Source organism: Papaver somniferum, chromosome 2, assembly GCF_003573695.1.
Source record: "Papaver somniferum cultivar HN1 chromosome 2, ASM357369v1, whole genome shotgun sequence".
Taxonomy (NCBI): Eukaryota; Viridiplantae; Streptophyta; class Magnoliopsida; order Ranunculales; family Papaveraceae; genus Papaver; species Papaver somniferum.
The window spans coordinates 218357843-218376826 of record NC_039359.1 but is presented as its reverse complement, the minus strand read 5'-3'; the positions used below and the strand labels follow the sequence as shown (position 1 = coordinate 218376826).

The following is an 18984-nucleotide window of genomic DNA, read 5'->3' as shown; positions in this document are numbered from 1 at the left end:
CGATCCGTTGATTTTTGCACATTCAAACTTCATTCATAGTTGGCTGTCTGTCTGGTTAGATTTCGAGATGGAACAGGAAGGGTATAACCGAAAGACCAAGTATTTTGATGCACCAGGTTTTGGAAAAAAAAACATTAGCATTAACACACAAGGGTGCGATCTAAGAATCCACTCAGGATATAACTACGAAGTAATTGTAAAGCTAGAAAGGACTTGAGGGGATTGCCATACCATAGCTTTTAGAAGGTGTCAAAGAATCAAGAAGCACGATGTGGATAGGGTTCCCACAATATTTTTCAGGTTCAGGTCTTCTAAAGAGAAGAACGTGCAACTATGAGCTCATTATTACTTTTTTTTTCTCGCAAAATATCTCGAACAATTTGCTTTTAGGTTGAAAGGAAGATTTGTTTTTTTTGTTTGTGGGATGAACAAATTCCACAGAGCATGTCAACATTATGGTGTATGTTTGCGTTAGCTGACTTACGTACGTATCATATCACATGTGCTGATTCATATTTATACATTTACAATGGCGTTAGTCAACTATACCGATCGTCTCTTTCTTCTAAACTCTGGTGGCAGCTTTGACCCACTTAGACTTGCTGATAAGCAATAGGTTATCGGCTTATCGCTGAGTTGAAGGTAAAAGATATAAAGATAGGCCACTAGTGATGTTTTCCATGTTTGGATGCTTTGTGGAAGCAATTGTGACTGGTAAAGAACCTCTAGAAAACTTGGATGATCATCTAGCCTATCAGCATGCTAACAACAATACATGGGCTTTGGCTGCAAATTTACCCTCTGAAAGTTTGTACTACAAAGGCCATGCAGAAAGCTAGCTGGATTCGACCAACGAAAGTTGATTTCCTAGTGATGTAAATTAAGCTAAATTTAAGCTGTTTAATTTACAGGGTTGCACATGTCAATCTAGTTCCAACGTTGGACCTGATTTTGAGTTGGCACAGCGGAAACTAGTTGGAGACTTCATTAAGAACTTATATAAACACCAACAAACTTTAATAAAAGACGCACTCGAATCCTCGATGATGAGGATGCAGTGAAGATTTGTGCCTCAGCATGGAGGCATTCCTCTTGTAATCTTCAATCTCCTATCTCTCGAGCATGGATATTACATACACAATGTGGATAGCATTCCCATTACTCTCGGGCCAGATTAACTGAAGAGAAGAAGGTGCAACAATAGACGCACTTGAATTTTTGCCACTCCTCCACCGGGAATTCCGCTTCCAAAAATTAATTATCACCAAGTCCAAGTCCTTCTGATCCTAGAATCGAAGACATAATAGCATCATAAACATTTTAAATTCGCAACATCAAATCTCATCTATAATCAATTGCAACACAATGACCAATAAAGATGACACAGGTATTAATTTTGTCCATAATGATATCACACTCCAAACAAACTCATTTAAATTGTCACATATGGCAGCACTATTAATTCTGCACCCGAAGTTTCATCCTTGGGAGCACTATTAATGCTGCACCTTGATTCGAAAATCCTCGCACGATCCAGTTTAGCTGTGACATTCAAGCAGAGATTTTATTTTGAATTCCCAAACTCTTGGATTCAAAGCGCACCAAATTTGTGAACTTCTCTCAATATATTCTGTACCGCGTATGTACATAGATTTCCTAATGAAAGGAAAGTAAGAAAATACATGGTAAGGGTAAATATAGAAAATCAGAAGCAGTAAAACACGTTCAAGATGAACCCAAACCCCCTTAATATCGGTTCACACATAACAGAATCTGTTAAACACAAATCAATTCTCTCTCAAAATCTCAAAAATAGCAACTAATCAATTCCTTCTCTTTTAACTCTGTTCCTAATCAATAAAAGAATACCCTAATCTTATTCTTCGCAGTAAAACTTTGATCAATAATCATCATAATCCCCCAAAAAACATGCCTCAAAAACAACAACAAACAATATTCCCTCCGCCAGAAATGATGCCGAGAAACCTCCAAACTCAAGCATCACTAAATACTTGTTCACAAAAATTAACCACAAAAATCTCTGCTTCTTCTTCATCAACAACAACGACAACCCATTCTTCCTCTTCCTCAGCTTGTGCCGCTTGTAAATACCAAAGGAAAAAATGCAGTTCTGATTGTTTATTAGCACCTTATTTCCCACCCACACACCAGACAGAATTTCTTAATACTCATAAACTATTCGGTGTTAGTAATATTTGTAAGATTATTAAAAGTTTAGATAATCCGGTAGAGAAAGAAACAGCGATGCGTTCAATGATTTTTCAAGCTGAGGCTCGTGCTAGAGATCCTGTTGGTGGTTGTGCTCATTTAATTCGTGATCTTCAATTCCAGATTGCTCGTTGCAAAGAAGAACTCGAGCTTGTTTATCATCAAATCGCTATGTGCCGAGCAGCAGCTCAAGCTCAATCCGTTATTGACGTTAATGTTAATGTTGTTCCTCCTCTTCCAAGCGACAATGAGGAGGATAGAGGAATTATTAATAATCAAAATCTTTTAGATGGTTATAATCATCAAAATATGTTGCAGCAGTTTCAAGATATGCAACATCAACGGCAGCCTTACAATGTTATTCCGGTAAATCAAGTGGTAATTCAGGATTATGACGATGTAGCTGTTCTTAATCAGATTTGGAGTATGGAGTCATTAGCTAATCAAAATGATGCTTTGAATATGATCGAGAGCAAACACGCCCCATCTTCAATTTCCAGTTCGTCTCCCGTAATGGATGATCATAATCAGCAACAACAATCGTCCATTGAAGATCCTGATGTTCAATGAATGGCCTTGGTTTAGATTGTACCTCCAAGGAGCAAATTGGTACGGTAAGTTTTACATTTTCTTTTTGTGAAAATCTTTTATTTTAAGAGATTACTTAAATTCCATATATCTTCATTAAATTGAGAATTATACTATAATAACATTAGGATTTTCGAGGATTAATCATAGTAATAGAATAAAGATTGTTACCAATATAGGAAAATATGAATCTTCATAATTAAGAAGTAAATGGAGGAGCTTTTAAGCATATTCATGCTTTAAATTGAAACTTGAGAAGAAAACACAATTATCTTTTCATTGTTAGTATTTGCATAATGCAAATTCATAATGGCAATGTGGGTTATTTCTGTGATAAATGTTTGTTCTACAGTTTATCTAGTGTTGTTGAATGTGCATATAATGGAAGTGGTGATAACAATATAGGGCACCATTTTTGTTTATTCGTATGCATGGTTGTGCATGGTGGGAAATTCGAAGATGGCCGGTAACTTGGTAAAGTCAATGTCAGGAGGGGCTGAGCCAGGATCTTAGGTACGAAGATTTTTTTTTTTTACCACTGTCAGCAGAGTGGCCAACATATACTCACTGGAAATAAAAACTAGTCTAAAAATATAAAAAACAGGCTTTAGAAATCAATTAACAAGTGGAGGAAACTGATCCAATTATGTGGCACCCCCTGGTTATGAAGTGAGATATTGCTGAAAACGGAAGCATGGTCCCGAGGGGGGACTATAGCTAGCATGCATGGAGAAAGTGGTGTATATTATGGTGGTGGTAGTGGTGATGCACGCCGAGTGATTTATTAGTGTTGTAATCTGGATGTTTCTTAGATAAAAAAAATTTACATCCTATTTATTTAATCGTCATGAATTTTGTTGGACTAAAGAAGAGAATTTCTCATTCTAAACATAAAGTCAGTTACAACAATACTCAAATTAAACAAAGTTCTTCTGTGCAAAATGAAGTTGCTCTAATTGTGTTGATATTATAATTTGCAGTGAACATTTTTGAACAAGCGGAGAAGAGACCAGTGATTTGCAGAAGCAATAACAAGTGGAGAAAAGCCTTACTAAGGGAAGTAATGGCGTCGCGATTCAAGCAGTGATGACATTTTTCTTTCACTTTTTGTTTAGATTCACTCTTAAAAGCTGTACACTTAGCATGTTAGAGATGAACAATGAACGTTAGTATGAGTGTTTAGAATTGAAGAATGAAGGACACTACATCAATGCCTTTTTATTACCTCTTTGTACTCATAATAAAGCTTAATCAAACATAGGATACACGTCTTGTTATTTTGAGAAAAAATAGTAAATTATTTTATGTTTAATTGCTTGTATAATCATTTTCGTTGATGATATTGTTTATGTTATAATTCTATTGATCTTTAGGAGATTTTTATACTATGCATGTTGTACAATCCGCAAAGTTTTATTGTTCTCCTTGACAAGAGATGTCACGGAATCAAGATTGATATATTAATGGTGTAAAGATTACAATGAAGCATAGCTTCTCTTTATACAAGTTACAAAAGACTTAGAAAAGGAAATAACAATAATACATATCTTGCATGCAGAATAACATATATACGTAACATGCAAGGAATATATACGCAAGTATCTTAGAGCAAAGATTGTGAGATATGCAATATCTCTACTCCAGGATGTCAACGCTATGTTTCTTAACAACACCCAACCCCCCCCCCCCCCCCCCCCCCCCCCCCCCCCCAACTCAAGTTCGCCTAGAGCACATATTAAGTTTGGATACCAGAAAGTGAAGACGATTAGAGGGGTGTGATTTTGTCAATAAATCTGCAGCTATCTGTAGTCACAGAACAATGAAGTAGGTATTGAAAGATGAATTTCCATATCTCTAAGAAGCCATCTCGGCCAGACAATTTCAGCAGTAGTATGATCAAGTGCTCGATATTCAGCTTCTGCACTAGATCGAGAGACAACAGTTTGTTTCTTACTACATCAGTAAATTAGAGAGTTTCCCAGAAACAAACAATACCCAGTGGTTGAACGACGATCAGTAACATCACCAGCCCAGTAAGAGTCGGAATATGCTCCGATTTTAAGATCAGAAGTAGAAGAAAAATGCAATCCTTGATATAACATACCTTTGATATAACGCAATATTCTAGAAACAGCTGCATAGTGTGTTGAACGGGGAGCTGGCATAAATTGACACGATGTGAACTGCATGACTAATATCAGGTCGAGTGATAGTTAAATAATTTAAACTACCAACCAATTTACGATATAATGTAGGATTGGATAAAACTTCTCCATCCATAGGGTTATACTTAACATTCACTTCTAATGGAGTATCAGCTGTCTTGTTATCAGATAACCCTGCACGACTTAGAATCTCATAAGCATACTTTACTTGAGAGATGGACCGAAGATGATCGATCTACTTCAATGCCAAGGAGATATCGTAAATGACCAAGATCCTTCATCTCAAAGGATGAACTCAGTTGTGATTTTATAATATCAATACCTTCCAAATAACTGCCTGTAATTACCATATCGTCAACAAAAAGAAGAAGAATCAGAATTCCTTTGCTTGATCTCCTAAAGAACATAGATGAGTCATAAGGGCTTTGTTTGAATCCATATTGAAGAATAACAGTGATGAACTTTTCAAACCAAGCACGAGGTGCTTGTTTGAGACCATGCAGGGCTTTACGAAGCTTGCTGACTTGGTTTAGAGAGTGAGACAATCCTGGAGGTGGCTTCATTTACACTTCTTCATGAATTTCTCCGTGAAGGAAGGCTTTTGTAACGTCCATTTGATGAAGATCCCATTCACGAGTTGAAGCAACAACAAAAAGACTGTGTATTGTTGTCATATGAGCAACAGGTGAAAATGTTTCCTCGTAATCAATTCCATATTCTTGTGTATGTCCCTGAGCAACAAGACGAGACTGGTAACGTTCTATAGAACCATCAGCTCTTGTTTTTATCTTGTAAACCCATCTGCAACCGATCCCATATTCCCAGGTGGCAGATCCACCATGTCAAATGTTCCAGCTTTATCTAGTGCAACCAATTCTTTCATCATTGAGTATTTCCATTCCGGAATGGCTGATGCTTCTATGTAAGACTTAGGTTCATACAATGGAAAAATGGTTGACAAATAACAATGATAGTCAGATAACTTAGCTGGTGGACGTCTTTCACGAGGATCCATATGTATCTCTTTAGGTATAAGATCCTGTTCAGGAGAGGCAGTGTCAGGATGAGACATAGAGTGATTCGACGAGAATTTAGGTACATCTTGAGCATCAGGAATGGAGAATTGAGACACTTCTTATTCATGGGGAATGAAGAATTCAGGCATATCTGGAGTATTAGGAATGGAGGATTGAGGATTTTCTGGTGATATACTTGTCTCAGAAATAGGTTCTAATGGAAGAGTCCATATATCAAAAGTATCTTGATATGTGAAATTTTCAGAGATCTTACTTCTAGGAAGAGAGAAATATGGTATTTTCTCCCAAAAGGTGACATGAAGAGATATACGAAGTTTTTGACTTGTTGGATCATAACAACGATACCCTTTATGTTCTATCCCATACCCTAGATACATATTGAATTCCTTTACTGAGTTTTTTACGCTCTCGTTCTGGAAGAAAAAAACAAGTTGATCCAAAAACACGAAGTTCTGAATAATTGGGTATTTCTCCATAAAGACATTCATATGGAGATATATCGCCTATGACTGTTGTTGGAATACGATTTATTGTGTGTACGACAGTAAGGAAAAACTTCCCCCAAAAATTAGATGGAACTGATGCAGAAAGTAACTGAGTTCTAACTGTTTATATTATGTGACGATGTTTGCGTTCTCCAACACCGTTTTGTTCAGGGGTTTCTGTGCAAGATAATTGGAGAAGTGTACCCTCAGATTTAAGATAATTTATAAAAGGATTTGATATATATTCCCCCCCTTGATCAGCATGGAAAGTTTTAATGGTTTTTGCAAATTGGGTTTTGATCATGGTAGAAAACTCAATATAAATTTTCAAGAAATCTGACCTTGAACTAAAAAGATATATCCAAGTATATCTTGTGTAATCATTGATAAAAATCACATAGTATAAGGCCCTTCCTTTTGACACAATAGGTGATTTTCCCCAAACGTCGAAATGAATAAGATCAAATGGCGCAGTAGAAAAAGTTGTACTGTTATTAATAGGTAAATTTGGTTGTTTAGCGATCTTACAAGTGATGCATCAAGGTTCTTTATCTAGTTGAGTAGAACCGAGCAAACCTTTATTAATCATATATCTAAGACGAGGGAATGATATATGGCCTAACCTAGAGTGCCAATACATGAATGGTGATGTGGAAGACGGTGCAAAAGTGGAAATAGCAGCAACTTGATCTTTGGATTGTATAGGGACAATGAGCATATCTAGAATGTATAGTCGACCCACTCTACGGCCTATCCCAACTAGCTTCTCCGTCTTTGGATCCTGTATAACACAACCAGAAGGAAAGAAGTGAATTTTAAATCCTTGATCACACAGTTGTCCAATAGAGACAAGATTCATGGTAATCTTAGGAACAAGAAGTACATCAGGTATGCACAATTTGTTGGACGTTTTAACCAATGCAATATGACTTGCAGTTAATTGAGACCCATCAGCAGTATGAATTTTAGGAGTTATTATTGGATTCAGAATCTCAAACAACTGAGGATTAAAAGTCATATAGTTGGAAGCACCTGAGTTGAGAAACCACTCATTTGAGAAAATACCTGTAGGAATTGCCAGTGCAGAAGCCAGTGAAGGACTATTACCAATTGACATGATTTGTTTGATCATCTCCTGAATATCAGGTAGAGATGGTTCATGCTTCTTTTCTAGCTCAGCTGAAACTGGTGCTGCAATGAATCTTGTTGATGTATTTGAATTTAAGTTCCTCCTTTTCTCACGCAAATCTCTTGATGTTGGTGATGTGCAGTTGTTCACTGTATGTCCAAATTCCTTGCAGTAGTTACATTGATATGGAGATAGATCGAGCTTGAGATGTTGCTAGTGATTGAACTGATGGTTGAGTGCAGTTTCTGGCTAGATGTCCAAGTTGCTAGCTTGCAGTTGTGACATTGAACTTGAGATACGTCACGGCTTGATGTATTCTTTTGAGAATTATAGTTTGGTTTTGAAGATGCAGTAATGACAACTGAGATGTCTGGCTTGATTCTCTTTCTTGTTTCTTCAGTGATGAGTTCAGATAATGCAACTTCCACTGTGGGTAGAGGTGTTCTATGTAGAATTGATGCTCTAACAGATTCAAACTCATCTCTTAAAGCCATAAGAAGTTGAACTAACCGCGATTATTCTTGATATTTTTCCCACAATTGTGCATCAGTAGTCCATCTGGGTTCCATTAGTGCTAATTGATTCCATATTACAGACATCTCTGAGTGAAAATCTGATATTGTCTGGTCATTCTATTGCTTTAGGGATCAAATATCTTTTTCAAGTTTATAACGTCGAGCAAAATTGATTTGAGTATACTTTTCGGAGAGAAAGCCCCATGCTTCTTTGGCGACCTCGAAGTTGGTAAGCTGCATACTGATGGATGTAATAACAGTATTTCCGATCCATGTGAGAATTCTATAATTGTTGATCTCCTAATCTTTGAGACTATCAGTGGTTGAAGGTTTCATTTTGTCTGTTTTCTCTAAAACAGTTGTTGCAGGACGCTTTTCTTTACCATCTATGTATTTCCATAGTCCTTTTCCTTTGAGGAAATTTCTCATGAGAAAGGACCAATGATTATAGTTAATTTCATCGAACTTTGCTGTAATGGGTGAAAAGTCTTCTCGAGACATGATGAGAATATAGGTATTGAGATAGAAAGATAAATAAAGTAAACACGATTTCAGGCTTTGAGAGGAATCTGATTATTGATGATTTACATATGAAGACTGGATCTCTTGTGGCTCTGATGCCATAACAAGAGATGTCATGGAATCAAGATTGATATATTAATGGTGTAAATATTACAATGAAGCATAGCTTCTCTTTATACAAGTTACAAATACTTAGAAAAGGAAATAACAATAATACATATCTTGCATGCAGAATAATATATATATGTAACATGCAAGGAATATACACGTAAGTATCTTAGAGTAAAGATAGTGATATATGCAATATCTCTACTCCAGGATGTCAACACTATGTTTCTTAACACTCCTTTACAAAGTAAAACTGCAAAGTAAACAAATACTCGTATATGGTATGTATCATCATTTGCCGTATTGATCGATATGTGTGTGTAAGTAGGTACTAGTTTAAAAGATCCTTAATGTACCCGTGTTTTTAGAAGAATAACTACCTGAATACCATATCTGTGAAACGTAATTCAAATTATATATAGTGGGTTTGGGTTTTTTCTTTTTATTAAACGAAAGAAAAGGTTACAATTTGAAAGTTGTAAAAACTACCGCACATTTGACTTTAGTATATTGATGGGTTGATAGATTATCATGCAACAAACTTTAAAACATAACCTTAATGTTAATGGAGAGGAGAAACATAACCTTAGTTCCTTGATGGTTCGCTATGTTTTACCTTCATTGAGTTAAGGTTGAACTTTAATTCAAGCACAATGGAAATTAATGTGCCTATCCATATGTTCATATATTTTACAGGTTAGAATTATTCCCAACGGAATACACACAAGTGTTCCTCAATTTTTTTTTCCTGGAGTTAGGAACATAAGTTTGGAAACTCGACTGCTTGAAGGTTCACATAAATTTCATTATCAGTTTTTGGAGAATCAGTCACAAGAACTTTATTCGTCATGAATATTTCATTATATCTCTTCTTTTTCTATTTCTAAAGTGATATAACGACATCATTTGATTGGTCGAACATTGAATAAGAACATACATGTATTGTCTTGATCAATCGTTGTATAAGGTCCGTATAAAAGCCATATAAAAGATTTGTTTCCCGACAACTGATTAGGAGGTTCAATTCCTGAAAACTTTTGGAATGTTAGAGGAAACTACAAGAAATAATACAAAAACTACAAGAATATCAACCCAATATGGTTCTACAGAAGAACAAGAATAAGAACAAGACTGAAAGATTTATCTCACAAGAAAATTGTTTCATGAGCAACTCAACGGCTAAATTTTTGGAGCATTTTCTCCAAACTTGGGTTATGGGAAGCTTGTGAAGCTACTCTATCTTCATTTATATATACTAAGTTAGGCCAAACATGATACTGGCATATGGCTATAATGAAAAATTTAATTGAAAAGATCACATAATTATAAATTCGAGAAGATATAGAATTTGCTTAAATGTTGATAAGTAAGTTTGAAATTTAGATTTTGTGTTTGTGATAACAGTGAAAGTCAAATACGTTAACTAAGTCAAGGACTCAAAAATATTGAAGACCAAAAAAAAAAATATTAATTTGTCGAGTTAAAATTTAGCTTGTACAAGTCTAAAGAATTTATTATTTTCTAGCGACGTAATTAATTTATCAAAGTTCTACTGTACTCATTCCCCTCGTTGAGTTGAATTATAATGGAGGCACATCTGATATCGATAGGGTTTTCATGGGTTTTTACCTTACATGCTAAAATCGTTCCAAATAAGTCACACAAAACCTTTACTGTATTTTTCATGCAGTTAAGAAAATAAGCTATTGATTAATCGAAATTCCAGTGTATTTCATAGTAGTTTCAGACTTCAGTCATAAAATTTTCGTTCAACATGAATATATATCATGGCAAGGTGATCTTATAATTATCTCGTGGTTTCCCATTTCTAAAGTCATATAAAAACACGACAACATCTTTTAGCTGAGGATTGAAAAAGGATACATGTCTTGTCTTGAGGATATGTTAGTTTCATATAAAAGTTTTAATTCCAGACAACTTATTGGGATCAATGTTTTAAAAGTTAATTAAACACAGAACATTTGGAATGTTGGAGGAAACTGGCGAATATTACAAAATGAACTTTGAAGTGCTTTCACTAAAATGATTAGCCACTCTATGGGCCAAATTTTGTTAGCTTAGAATATTGGTTTATACTTCCTAAGAAGCTACCCGGGATTGTATATATTTTTATTCATTTATAATTAATAACAAATTAAAAATTGAGTTATTTGAATTTGTTTGTTTGTTTTTAAAATTTATTAGGGACATATGTCACAAACCATTTCGCTGAATTATAGCATTTGTCGACCAGAAAGAGTAAACAGCTCTTACGAGGCTCATTGATTTGAGATTGGAAGAGATCTTCGGGACTAGAGAATAAGTTTTTATAGGAAAAACATGGGATATTGGCACATGACCATAAATAAATATTAACAAAAATTATCACCTACTAGAGAAGAAATCAGAAATAACTACTATGTCAATGTTGAACACGTGTATGATAGCGCGAACATGACAAACATTAATCAGTTACTTCGAAAGAAAAAATTACTAACAATGGACTTTGACAACCATTGTTAAATACGAGTTAAGCGTACATTGGCAGAGTAGGTCTTTAGACCCAAAACTAACATCTATTGGGAACTAACCACTGCTATTTGGAAGCAGAAATAAATTCCCTCTCAACCAGATACAACGACCTTTGTCTGTTACATGACCTCGCAAATCATTGTACAATGCAATTACATTAGTATATTGCAGGCTTTACAAAAAAAGAAAAAAGGTAAACATAATTTTTAAGAGGAAAATTCGAATGGTAGTTGTTAGAGCATTCCTCGGTCGAACTCGCATATGTTTCTATCTCAAGCATGTTTTTCAATGTTAGTGATCAAAACTATAAGTCTTGATTTCTAGTCTACTATATCTAATTCTCGGACTAGGATAAAAAGTGTAGTTGAGCTCAAGAACTCCATGGAAATCATCATACAAGACGAATGACTACTCAAGGAACTGGTGGAACTTCATCGACTAAAAGGTATGTGCAGACTTAAACTTATCTATCACTCAAAAGTATATCTACTCTATCTCCTATCCTGAGACAAAAGTCGTTTTTCTATATAGACTTTGTTTATACACATTTGCTATTTGGAGCCGAGTTTATCTCGCCTATCTATTTCTCGAAATATGTGTTGATAAGCTTTCACTTTGGCCAAGTTCATCTTTACCTAGTGACGAAAGTCATGATATGTTTCAGTCACTTTGAAAATTGCTTTGACGAAAAATGGTTTGTGAATAACAACTATATAACGTCCTCTAAGAATGTTGCAATGATTGAAATGAGAGTTTATATTATATAACCAATGTTGGATATAAGCATTGTGTGGCACCACATATATGTATAAGTCATTTTTTCCTTGAACCGAAGTTTGCGAACTTTGTTGATCAAGAGAACCGGAACAAGAGCCGTGAACTCAATCCGCGAACCCATTCCGCGAACTGGCGGAAGTTCTCGACCCGAGAATATCTGTTGGAGTTTGAGAACTCCTTCCGGGAACTTAAGTCCACAAACTATAAATCTGCGAACTTAAGATGGTTATATCTAAAGACGTACCATTGTTTGTGAACCTATTTATATTAACTAAGGAATGCTAAATGCAAACCGTGGATATAAAGTTCATGAACCGATTCGAGTGAATCAAATCGTTTTTCTTCGATTGTGTCTTGTGTAGTTACATAAGACTTCCTTACAATTGAACAACTCTCTAACTAGTTCATTTGAGTCATTTGAACTAGTTATGGTGAAGAAGAATATGGTTGATATGAAAGTGCTCATATGGCTAACCATTTGGTTAACTATTGTTGAACCAACAAATGTACATGTTTAGGTACGGTTACACAAACCTAAATCGTGCATTTCATTTATATGTAATAAGATAAGTTTTCGATCCAATGGTTGAAAGATATTAGCTTGAATCTAATCAGGTTTTCATCTGACGGTGAATATTGAATGCTTTGTTACCAATCTAACATTGATCGCAAACCCTGATTTCAAAGACTATATAACAGAGAACTGTAGCAACTGGGAAAACTAATCCCCACACCTCATGTGTGATACTAGTTGGATTAGCTAGAGTCGATTCTCCTTTAACCTTAGGTTTCTTCTTGAAAATCAGGTTAACGACTTAAAGACTTCATTGGGATTGTGAAGCCAGACCGATACTACTTTCTCGTAGTTGTGTGATCTGGTCTTGCATCTTCTATCGTTTTGAGTACAATCGTAACGATTGGCTTGAGATTTATATCTCCGATAGGCAAGATATAAAATTACTCACAAACATCTTCATATCATCGTTTGTGATTCCACAATATCTTCTTTCACCGCGTCGATTAAGATTATTGTGAGGTGATTGATAATACTAGGATATTCTTCGGGAATATAAGTCTGGTTTATCAATTGGTTCTTGTTTACCTTGATTTATCAAAAGACGCAACAAAAACTTGTAGGTATTTCTGTGGGAGATAGATTTCTCTATTCCTGTAGACTTTTCTGTGTGATACAGACTTGTTTATTAAAGTCTTCGACTTTGGGTCGTAGCAACTCTTAGTTGTGGGTGAGATCAGCTAAGGGAATCAAGTGCGTAGTATCCTGCTGGGATCAGAGACGAAGGAGCATAATTGTACCTTGGATCAATGTGAGATTGCTTGGGGTTCATCTAAAGTACATATCGAAGTTAGTTTGTAGTAGGATAGTGTCTGTAGCGGATTAATACAGTATGTTCAATCTGGACTAGGTCCCGAGGTTTTTCTGCATTTGCGGTTTCCTCGTTAACAAAATTCTGGTGTCTGTGTTATTTCTATTCCGCATTATATTTTTTCATATAATTGAAATATCACAGGTTGTGTGTTTGAATCAATCAATTGGAAATACGACCTATGGTTGTTTATTGAAATTGATTGATACTTGAAGATTGGTCTTTGGTATCGTTCAAGTGATTTCTCTTGTATTCAATTAGACTCGCAGATTACTATTTGCTTGAGTAAGAATTGAATCGAGAAAAAGAGATATAACTCTTTGATATACTTTATTAAGATTGAGTCTAGTTGATTCTCTTAAAATTATATTGAAGTTTGTCCATACAGATTGTTAAGCGAAATATTGGGTGTGGTTGTACCCCCACTTTTTCGATAGTTATTATTATTACAGAGAGATATTACATGTTTGCTTCTCATACAATTCCTTCAATGCATTTCAATATTCTTTACTGTATTCGGGGACAACATAGGGGACTACAACTGTAGCTTTACAGTTCCATAATTGTAGCTTTACAGTTCCGGGAGGCAATATAAGTGCCTGTAATTTTAATAGTAGCTATACAGTCCCCAGAAGATATATAAGCAAATTTAGTGATAGTAAAACGACATGCAAACTAGCCCTGACTTCCAATTTATCACATCAAACTCCTAGTTTCTCGCCCTGACCTCCAATTTATCACATAAACCTCCGATTTTTCATGGGTACCGGACGATTTCCTATAATCCTTGAATTATAAAGTAGGATGGTAGATTATGCAACTCTTTTCATACCGTGACCACTGATAGACGCATTTATGTGTCTAATATGTCTCTATTGTATGTATTGTTAGTGCTCAATTTTGTATTTATTGTGTTCTTTTATGTCTTTGTAGGAATTTTTAGAGAAATAAGCCCTTGCGGCGAAATGGGCTCAAAAAGCAGTGTTTTACACCCCGGAGAAATGTATCGTAGGCACCCCAGAAATGCACCGGAAGCATCCCAGAAATGTCCCGGAGGAACCCATAAAAATTACTATTTCCACCCAAAAATCACTATTTCCACCCAATTGCTATTCACACCCAAGCTCTGTTTAAGGGGCATCCATCTTCTCTTTAAATTCAAAAACAGCTTTTTGGCGGGAAATGAAGTTTTCAACTGGCAGAATTTTGATTGTCAAAATGAATGGGTTAGGGTGCGATTCAATCGCTGAAAATTGGCAGAAAGATGTGATTTGGCATAAGGAACAAAGTTTGGGTGGTGGTTTCGATCAAATTTGGCTGGAATACGTGTTTTGATTCTCGAGTTCAAAACAGGGCGAGCATGCACTGGAGGATGATAATCACGCGTCATGGAGATTTATGGACGTGTTCTGATGATGTGGAATGGCTCGAGCATCACTTTGGGTCGTGAATAATCGATTTGGAGCGTGGAGGGAGGAAGTTTACGCAAGAAATTCCAAGTTTGGTAAGAAAATATTCGGAAAATATTGTTATTCACTGCCCGCATAATGAAGAATTGTATTGGAGTTATTGGCGAGATCTGGAGTTGTTGTTGGATATAAATAGGCTCTTTGGGTCTACTAGATAGGGTGTCGAGAGTCTGGGGGGCTGAGGAGAGCCAGAGAAGAAGAAATTCGAGTTTTCCCAAACTCGGTTTCTGCTGCTGCTGCTGCTGATGAACATGAAGAACACGAAGAACGGACCTGCAAAAGCAGTCGTTTTATACAGTAGTAACGACTAACACCTGTGGGTCGTAATCAGGCAGTCTTATTTTCCATAACGTTTGCAACAGAGCTTCAGCAGTCTTATTTTATCACTGAGGGTCGTAGTTCTCTGGTTTTATTGTATTTCTCATATTCTCATCATTTGTAAACCATTTTTGATCCATAATAAATTGTTTTGAGAGCATTTTTACTGTGATGAGTTAAACCCCAACACTGGGACGACGGAGGAGGCCGAGCTTCATGCATGGGTAATTTTATTAATTCTTTTTAAGACTTTTGCATTAAAAATTAATTGAAATATGATTTGATTAAATTGGGTGTTATTTGATTAGATGGGTCATGCTTAGCTTAGGTGATTTGATGTTCCATGCTTAATATTTACAATCAATGTTTTGAGAATCTACTTTGGCAAAATAAGAGTTCATATATGTTTTTAGCGATTATTGTTGAGAATAAATTATTGAGCCCTATGTTATGAAGATTGGACGAATCATTAGTCTCAGTACCTCTCTACCAATTTGTCAATATTTTTGTATATAATTTTTATAAATCTAAAAATCCTTCACCTTCACAAGTCTTAGAGTTCGAACCTTCATTACTACAACCCATCAAAAATCAATAATCAACCACCATATTGTCTGCTTTGGGAGGAACATCTAATCGTATCATTGTATTCACCTGTTGGAAACAGAACATACATTAATAAACATAATATTAACAGGAATGAATGAATTGAACACCTAAAATATAAAACATGATGGAAGTTTAAACAAAATTAGTGAAAATGAGACATACTGTTGAAAGGAGAAATCATAATGGCGATCACAAGCATGAATTCTCTTGTGTATATGGGGTTTTCCATACACGACCAATATTTCATTCGTAAGCCTACAGATTTAGTAGAAAGAGGACTAGAGATCTAGATCAGGATTGGAAGAGAAATGAATACCATGAAAGTTTCATAGGAACGCAACCCTAATTTTTGGAGCCATTAGATTTTAGTTAACTTTGTCTGTATGAATGCATTACAAGCTATTACTGGTTTGCTCATGTAGGATCGACTCACTACGGGCTAGCCACATAACCCAGCAATGTGATGGAAATCAAGTGAAATTTCTAGGTACGATGGGTGTTTGAGTTTGAAAAGAATTCAAACTTTTTTTTCGGTTAGTTTGGGTTTCGGATAACCCAAACTTAGTCGGTGATTGGTATTTGGGTTTATCCCAAATTTAGTCGGTGAAGAGGTTAGTGAATTTAGTTGTTTACTTGATTCTAAATTCTAGGACCTTAATAGCTAAGTTAAGGAAATCCCATTCTTGTAGGATAAGTAATATGACTACTATAAAAGGAGGTATAGGCTATGAGTTTTATCATGGAGTTCTCAAGGAAACTCTCATTAGAGATGTGACCTTTTGGGGTAGATGTGAGAGACCAATAATGGTGGAAGGAGTACATCATTATGGTGCTTATGGATTGCTTATCGATGTTGGAAGATATATTGTTATAGAGTATTCATATGAAGATGTTGGTAAGAGATCTTGTTAAGAAGAAGATCATCTTGGTGGTACTGGATTAAATTATTGGTGTTGAGCTGAAGGCGTCCATGGTAATCTATATCAGGTTGTGCAGAGAAGATCATCTCGTTGTGGTAGATAATACGGTAAATATTATCTCGTTTGGGTGAAGACACTACTTTGGATTTATAGGGCGTTTGTGAGAGTTCTTGGTGTTCAGTCACATTGTGGTGAGTCGATTAATTGGTTATTCAATTCTTGTGTAATTCGCAATTGGTGGTTCTATAATAAAGGAAGAGGTCGTAGCCGTTTGGTGGATGTAAACAATATTCACACATCGTGTATATTGTTGAACCACGTTAAATCTGTGAGTACTTTACTTCTTGTTGCTTTGTTTATGGATTGCATCTGTGTGGTTCTCTTTCTCTTCTTCTTATCCTAGGTCGTAGTGAGGTTCATGGAGCAATCCGAGAGATCAAGTGTTTCTTGTTAGCTAATATGTTTCCTCAAGATTAGAAAGTAGATGGCTTTGAACCCCAACAATTGGTATCAGAGATTTAGGCTGGATAGAAGGTTTGAAGAGAAAAGTTTTAGGTTTTCTGGATTGGCAGAAAATTTTGAAGACAAAGGATATAGTTTCATAAAGTATGTGAGGATTTGATGTTATAGCTTCCGAAGATGCAGAGTTTGACGTTATCAAGTATGTGTATGATTTGATTTCATCAGTTTTGGGAACAAAGCAAAGTAAAGAGTACTTCTGAAGGAATGCAATTATATCAGGTGATTTGCATTCGATATGGTCAAGATGTATAGTCTTGATATTTGTGGTGATGTACATTGGACATTTGATATGGACACTTATTGCAGCGTAAACCCTATGCATGGCTTCAAGTAAGTTTATTTATTCTCTATACTTCGTACCATATTCTTGTGAACTGTTTGAGAGACCTACGTAGATTGGTTTTCAATTAATCAGTGTTTGCTTGGCAAGACACAAGAAGGCAAGAATATTGTGTTTGAGATACAAATATTGGTTTGTATGTTGGTAGAATTAAAGATGGAAATATTAGCATGTCAAAGTCTCACTATTATTCCATACCATGGGAAACAATAATTTGGTTATCAGTCGTCATTAGTTGGATCATGTTGCTGAGCTTCTTTAACATGAAGTCGAAGAATGTGAAGATGAATTCTTACTCGTTCGGCCTTAATTGTTTGTTACAATAAGGATTTGGAAAATCTCGTAGTAGATTTCATTTTGGAAGTATTGATCATTGGCCAGGATTTATACGTGTCGGATGTGAAGAGTTTGATTTTAAATCTTAGTATTTGAAGCGTGTGGCTACAAATAGTTGCAGGAATTTTAATCATTGGATGAGATATGATATTGGTTGTGGTGGAGATATGGATTCTTATTATTGTTTAAGAAGAAACATGTCGATACAGTTTGTAGGGTTTGTTTGTGTGTGTTGAAGTTTGACATTGTGTCAGGTAGAACAATGTTGTTGATTTTTTTGGAGTTTCTCTTGTACTGTTTCCGATGGAGAAGCTAGATAGTTTGTGATCTTTTGATTCTTGTCGATGACATTCAGTCGAAAATTTGTTTGGTTGTACACCATTTGAAGTCGACGGAGATGGTTGAAGTGCAAGACCTTAGGGAGAAACAGGTTGGTCTATTTGTTTTGTGGATACGTTCCTACTTTGGTGAAGACCCGTTGTGAGGAATTAAAAGGGTATCACTCAGACATTTCAAGAGTTGAAAGAATGAAGATATGATATTACAGAATATGTGTAGTGGTGTGGCTATGGACGCTAGCGCATACTACTTTGGAGAAAACATGGTGCATGAATTTGAGAAGGGCTATAATTTCGGCGTGTTTTTTCCGTCAACCTTTATTATCCATTGGCTATTTGATTTCCTAATGATCGGCGTGATACTTTCTGTTGGAGAGAGCTACATTATAGTAATGGTAATATTTGGGGATTTACTTGTATACTACAGTTGATGAAATTAATTTCAATAGTGACAGAGCCTGTAGAGATGAAGGTTGAATATTTTTTTTGAGAAATTTTGTTCAACAACGTTATAGTTTCCGTCAAGTTATTTTCTCTACATAACATGATAAGATAAACACAACAACGTCTTGAATTGATTGGAGCTTGAGGAAGTTACCAAAGGTTTCAGATTATGGTTGCGTCTGATTGAGTCTTTATGTGATGGACGGATTATCAGAC

At 35.7% G+C, this 18984-nt stretch overlaps 1 protein-coding gene across 2 annotated transcripts; it reads left to right on the top strand.

Annotated features, from left to right (window-relative positions):
* Positions 1 to 1831: 1831 nt before the first annotated feature.
* LOC113354564 (LOB domain-containing protein 22-like) lies at positions 1832 to 4129 on the top strand. Of its 2 annotated transcripts, none has more exons than XM_026597861.1 (2): positions 1832 to 2838; positions 3798 to 4129. In XM_026597861.1, exon 1 carries the CDS (start codon positions 1930 to 1932, stop codon positions 2797 to 2799), a length of 870 nt encoding a protein of 289 aa, XP_026453646.1. In that variant the 5' UTR covers positions 1832 to 1929; the 3' UTR covers positions 2800 to 2838; positions 3798 to 4129. The 2 variants fall into 2 exon arrangements, with proteins under 2 accessions (XP_026453646.1, XP_026453645.1); XM_026597860.1 differs by having other exon boundaries at positions 1834 to 2843.
* The last annotated feature ends 14855 nt before the right edge of the window (positions 4130 to 18984 follow it).

Bases quoted from the DNA above. Each gene is read 5' to 3' on its own strand.
- LOC113354564 (XM_026597861.1), top strand. From the start codon at position 1,930: ATGCCTCAAAAACAACAACAAACAATATTCCCTCCGCCAGAAATGATG.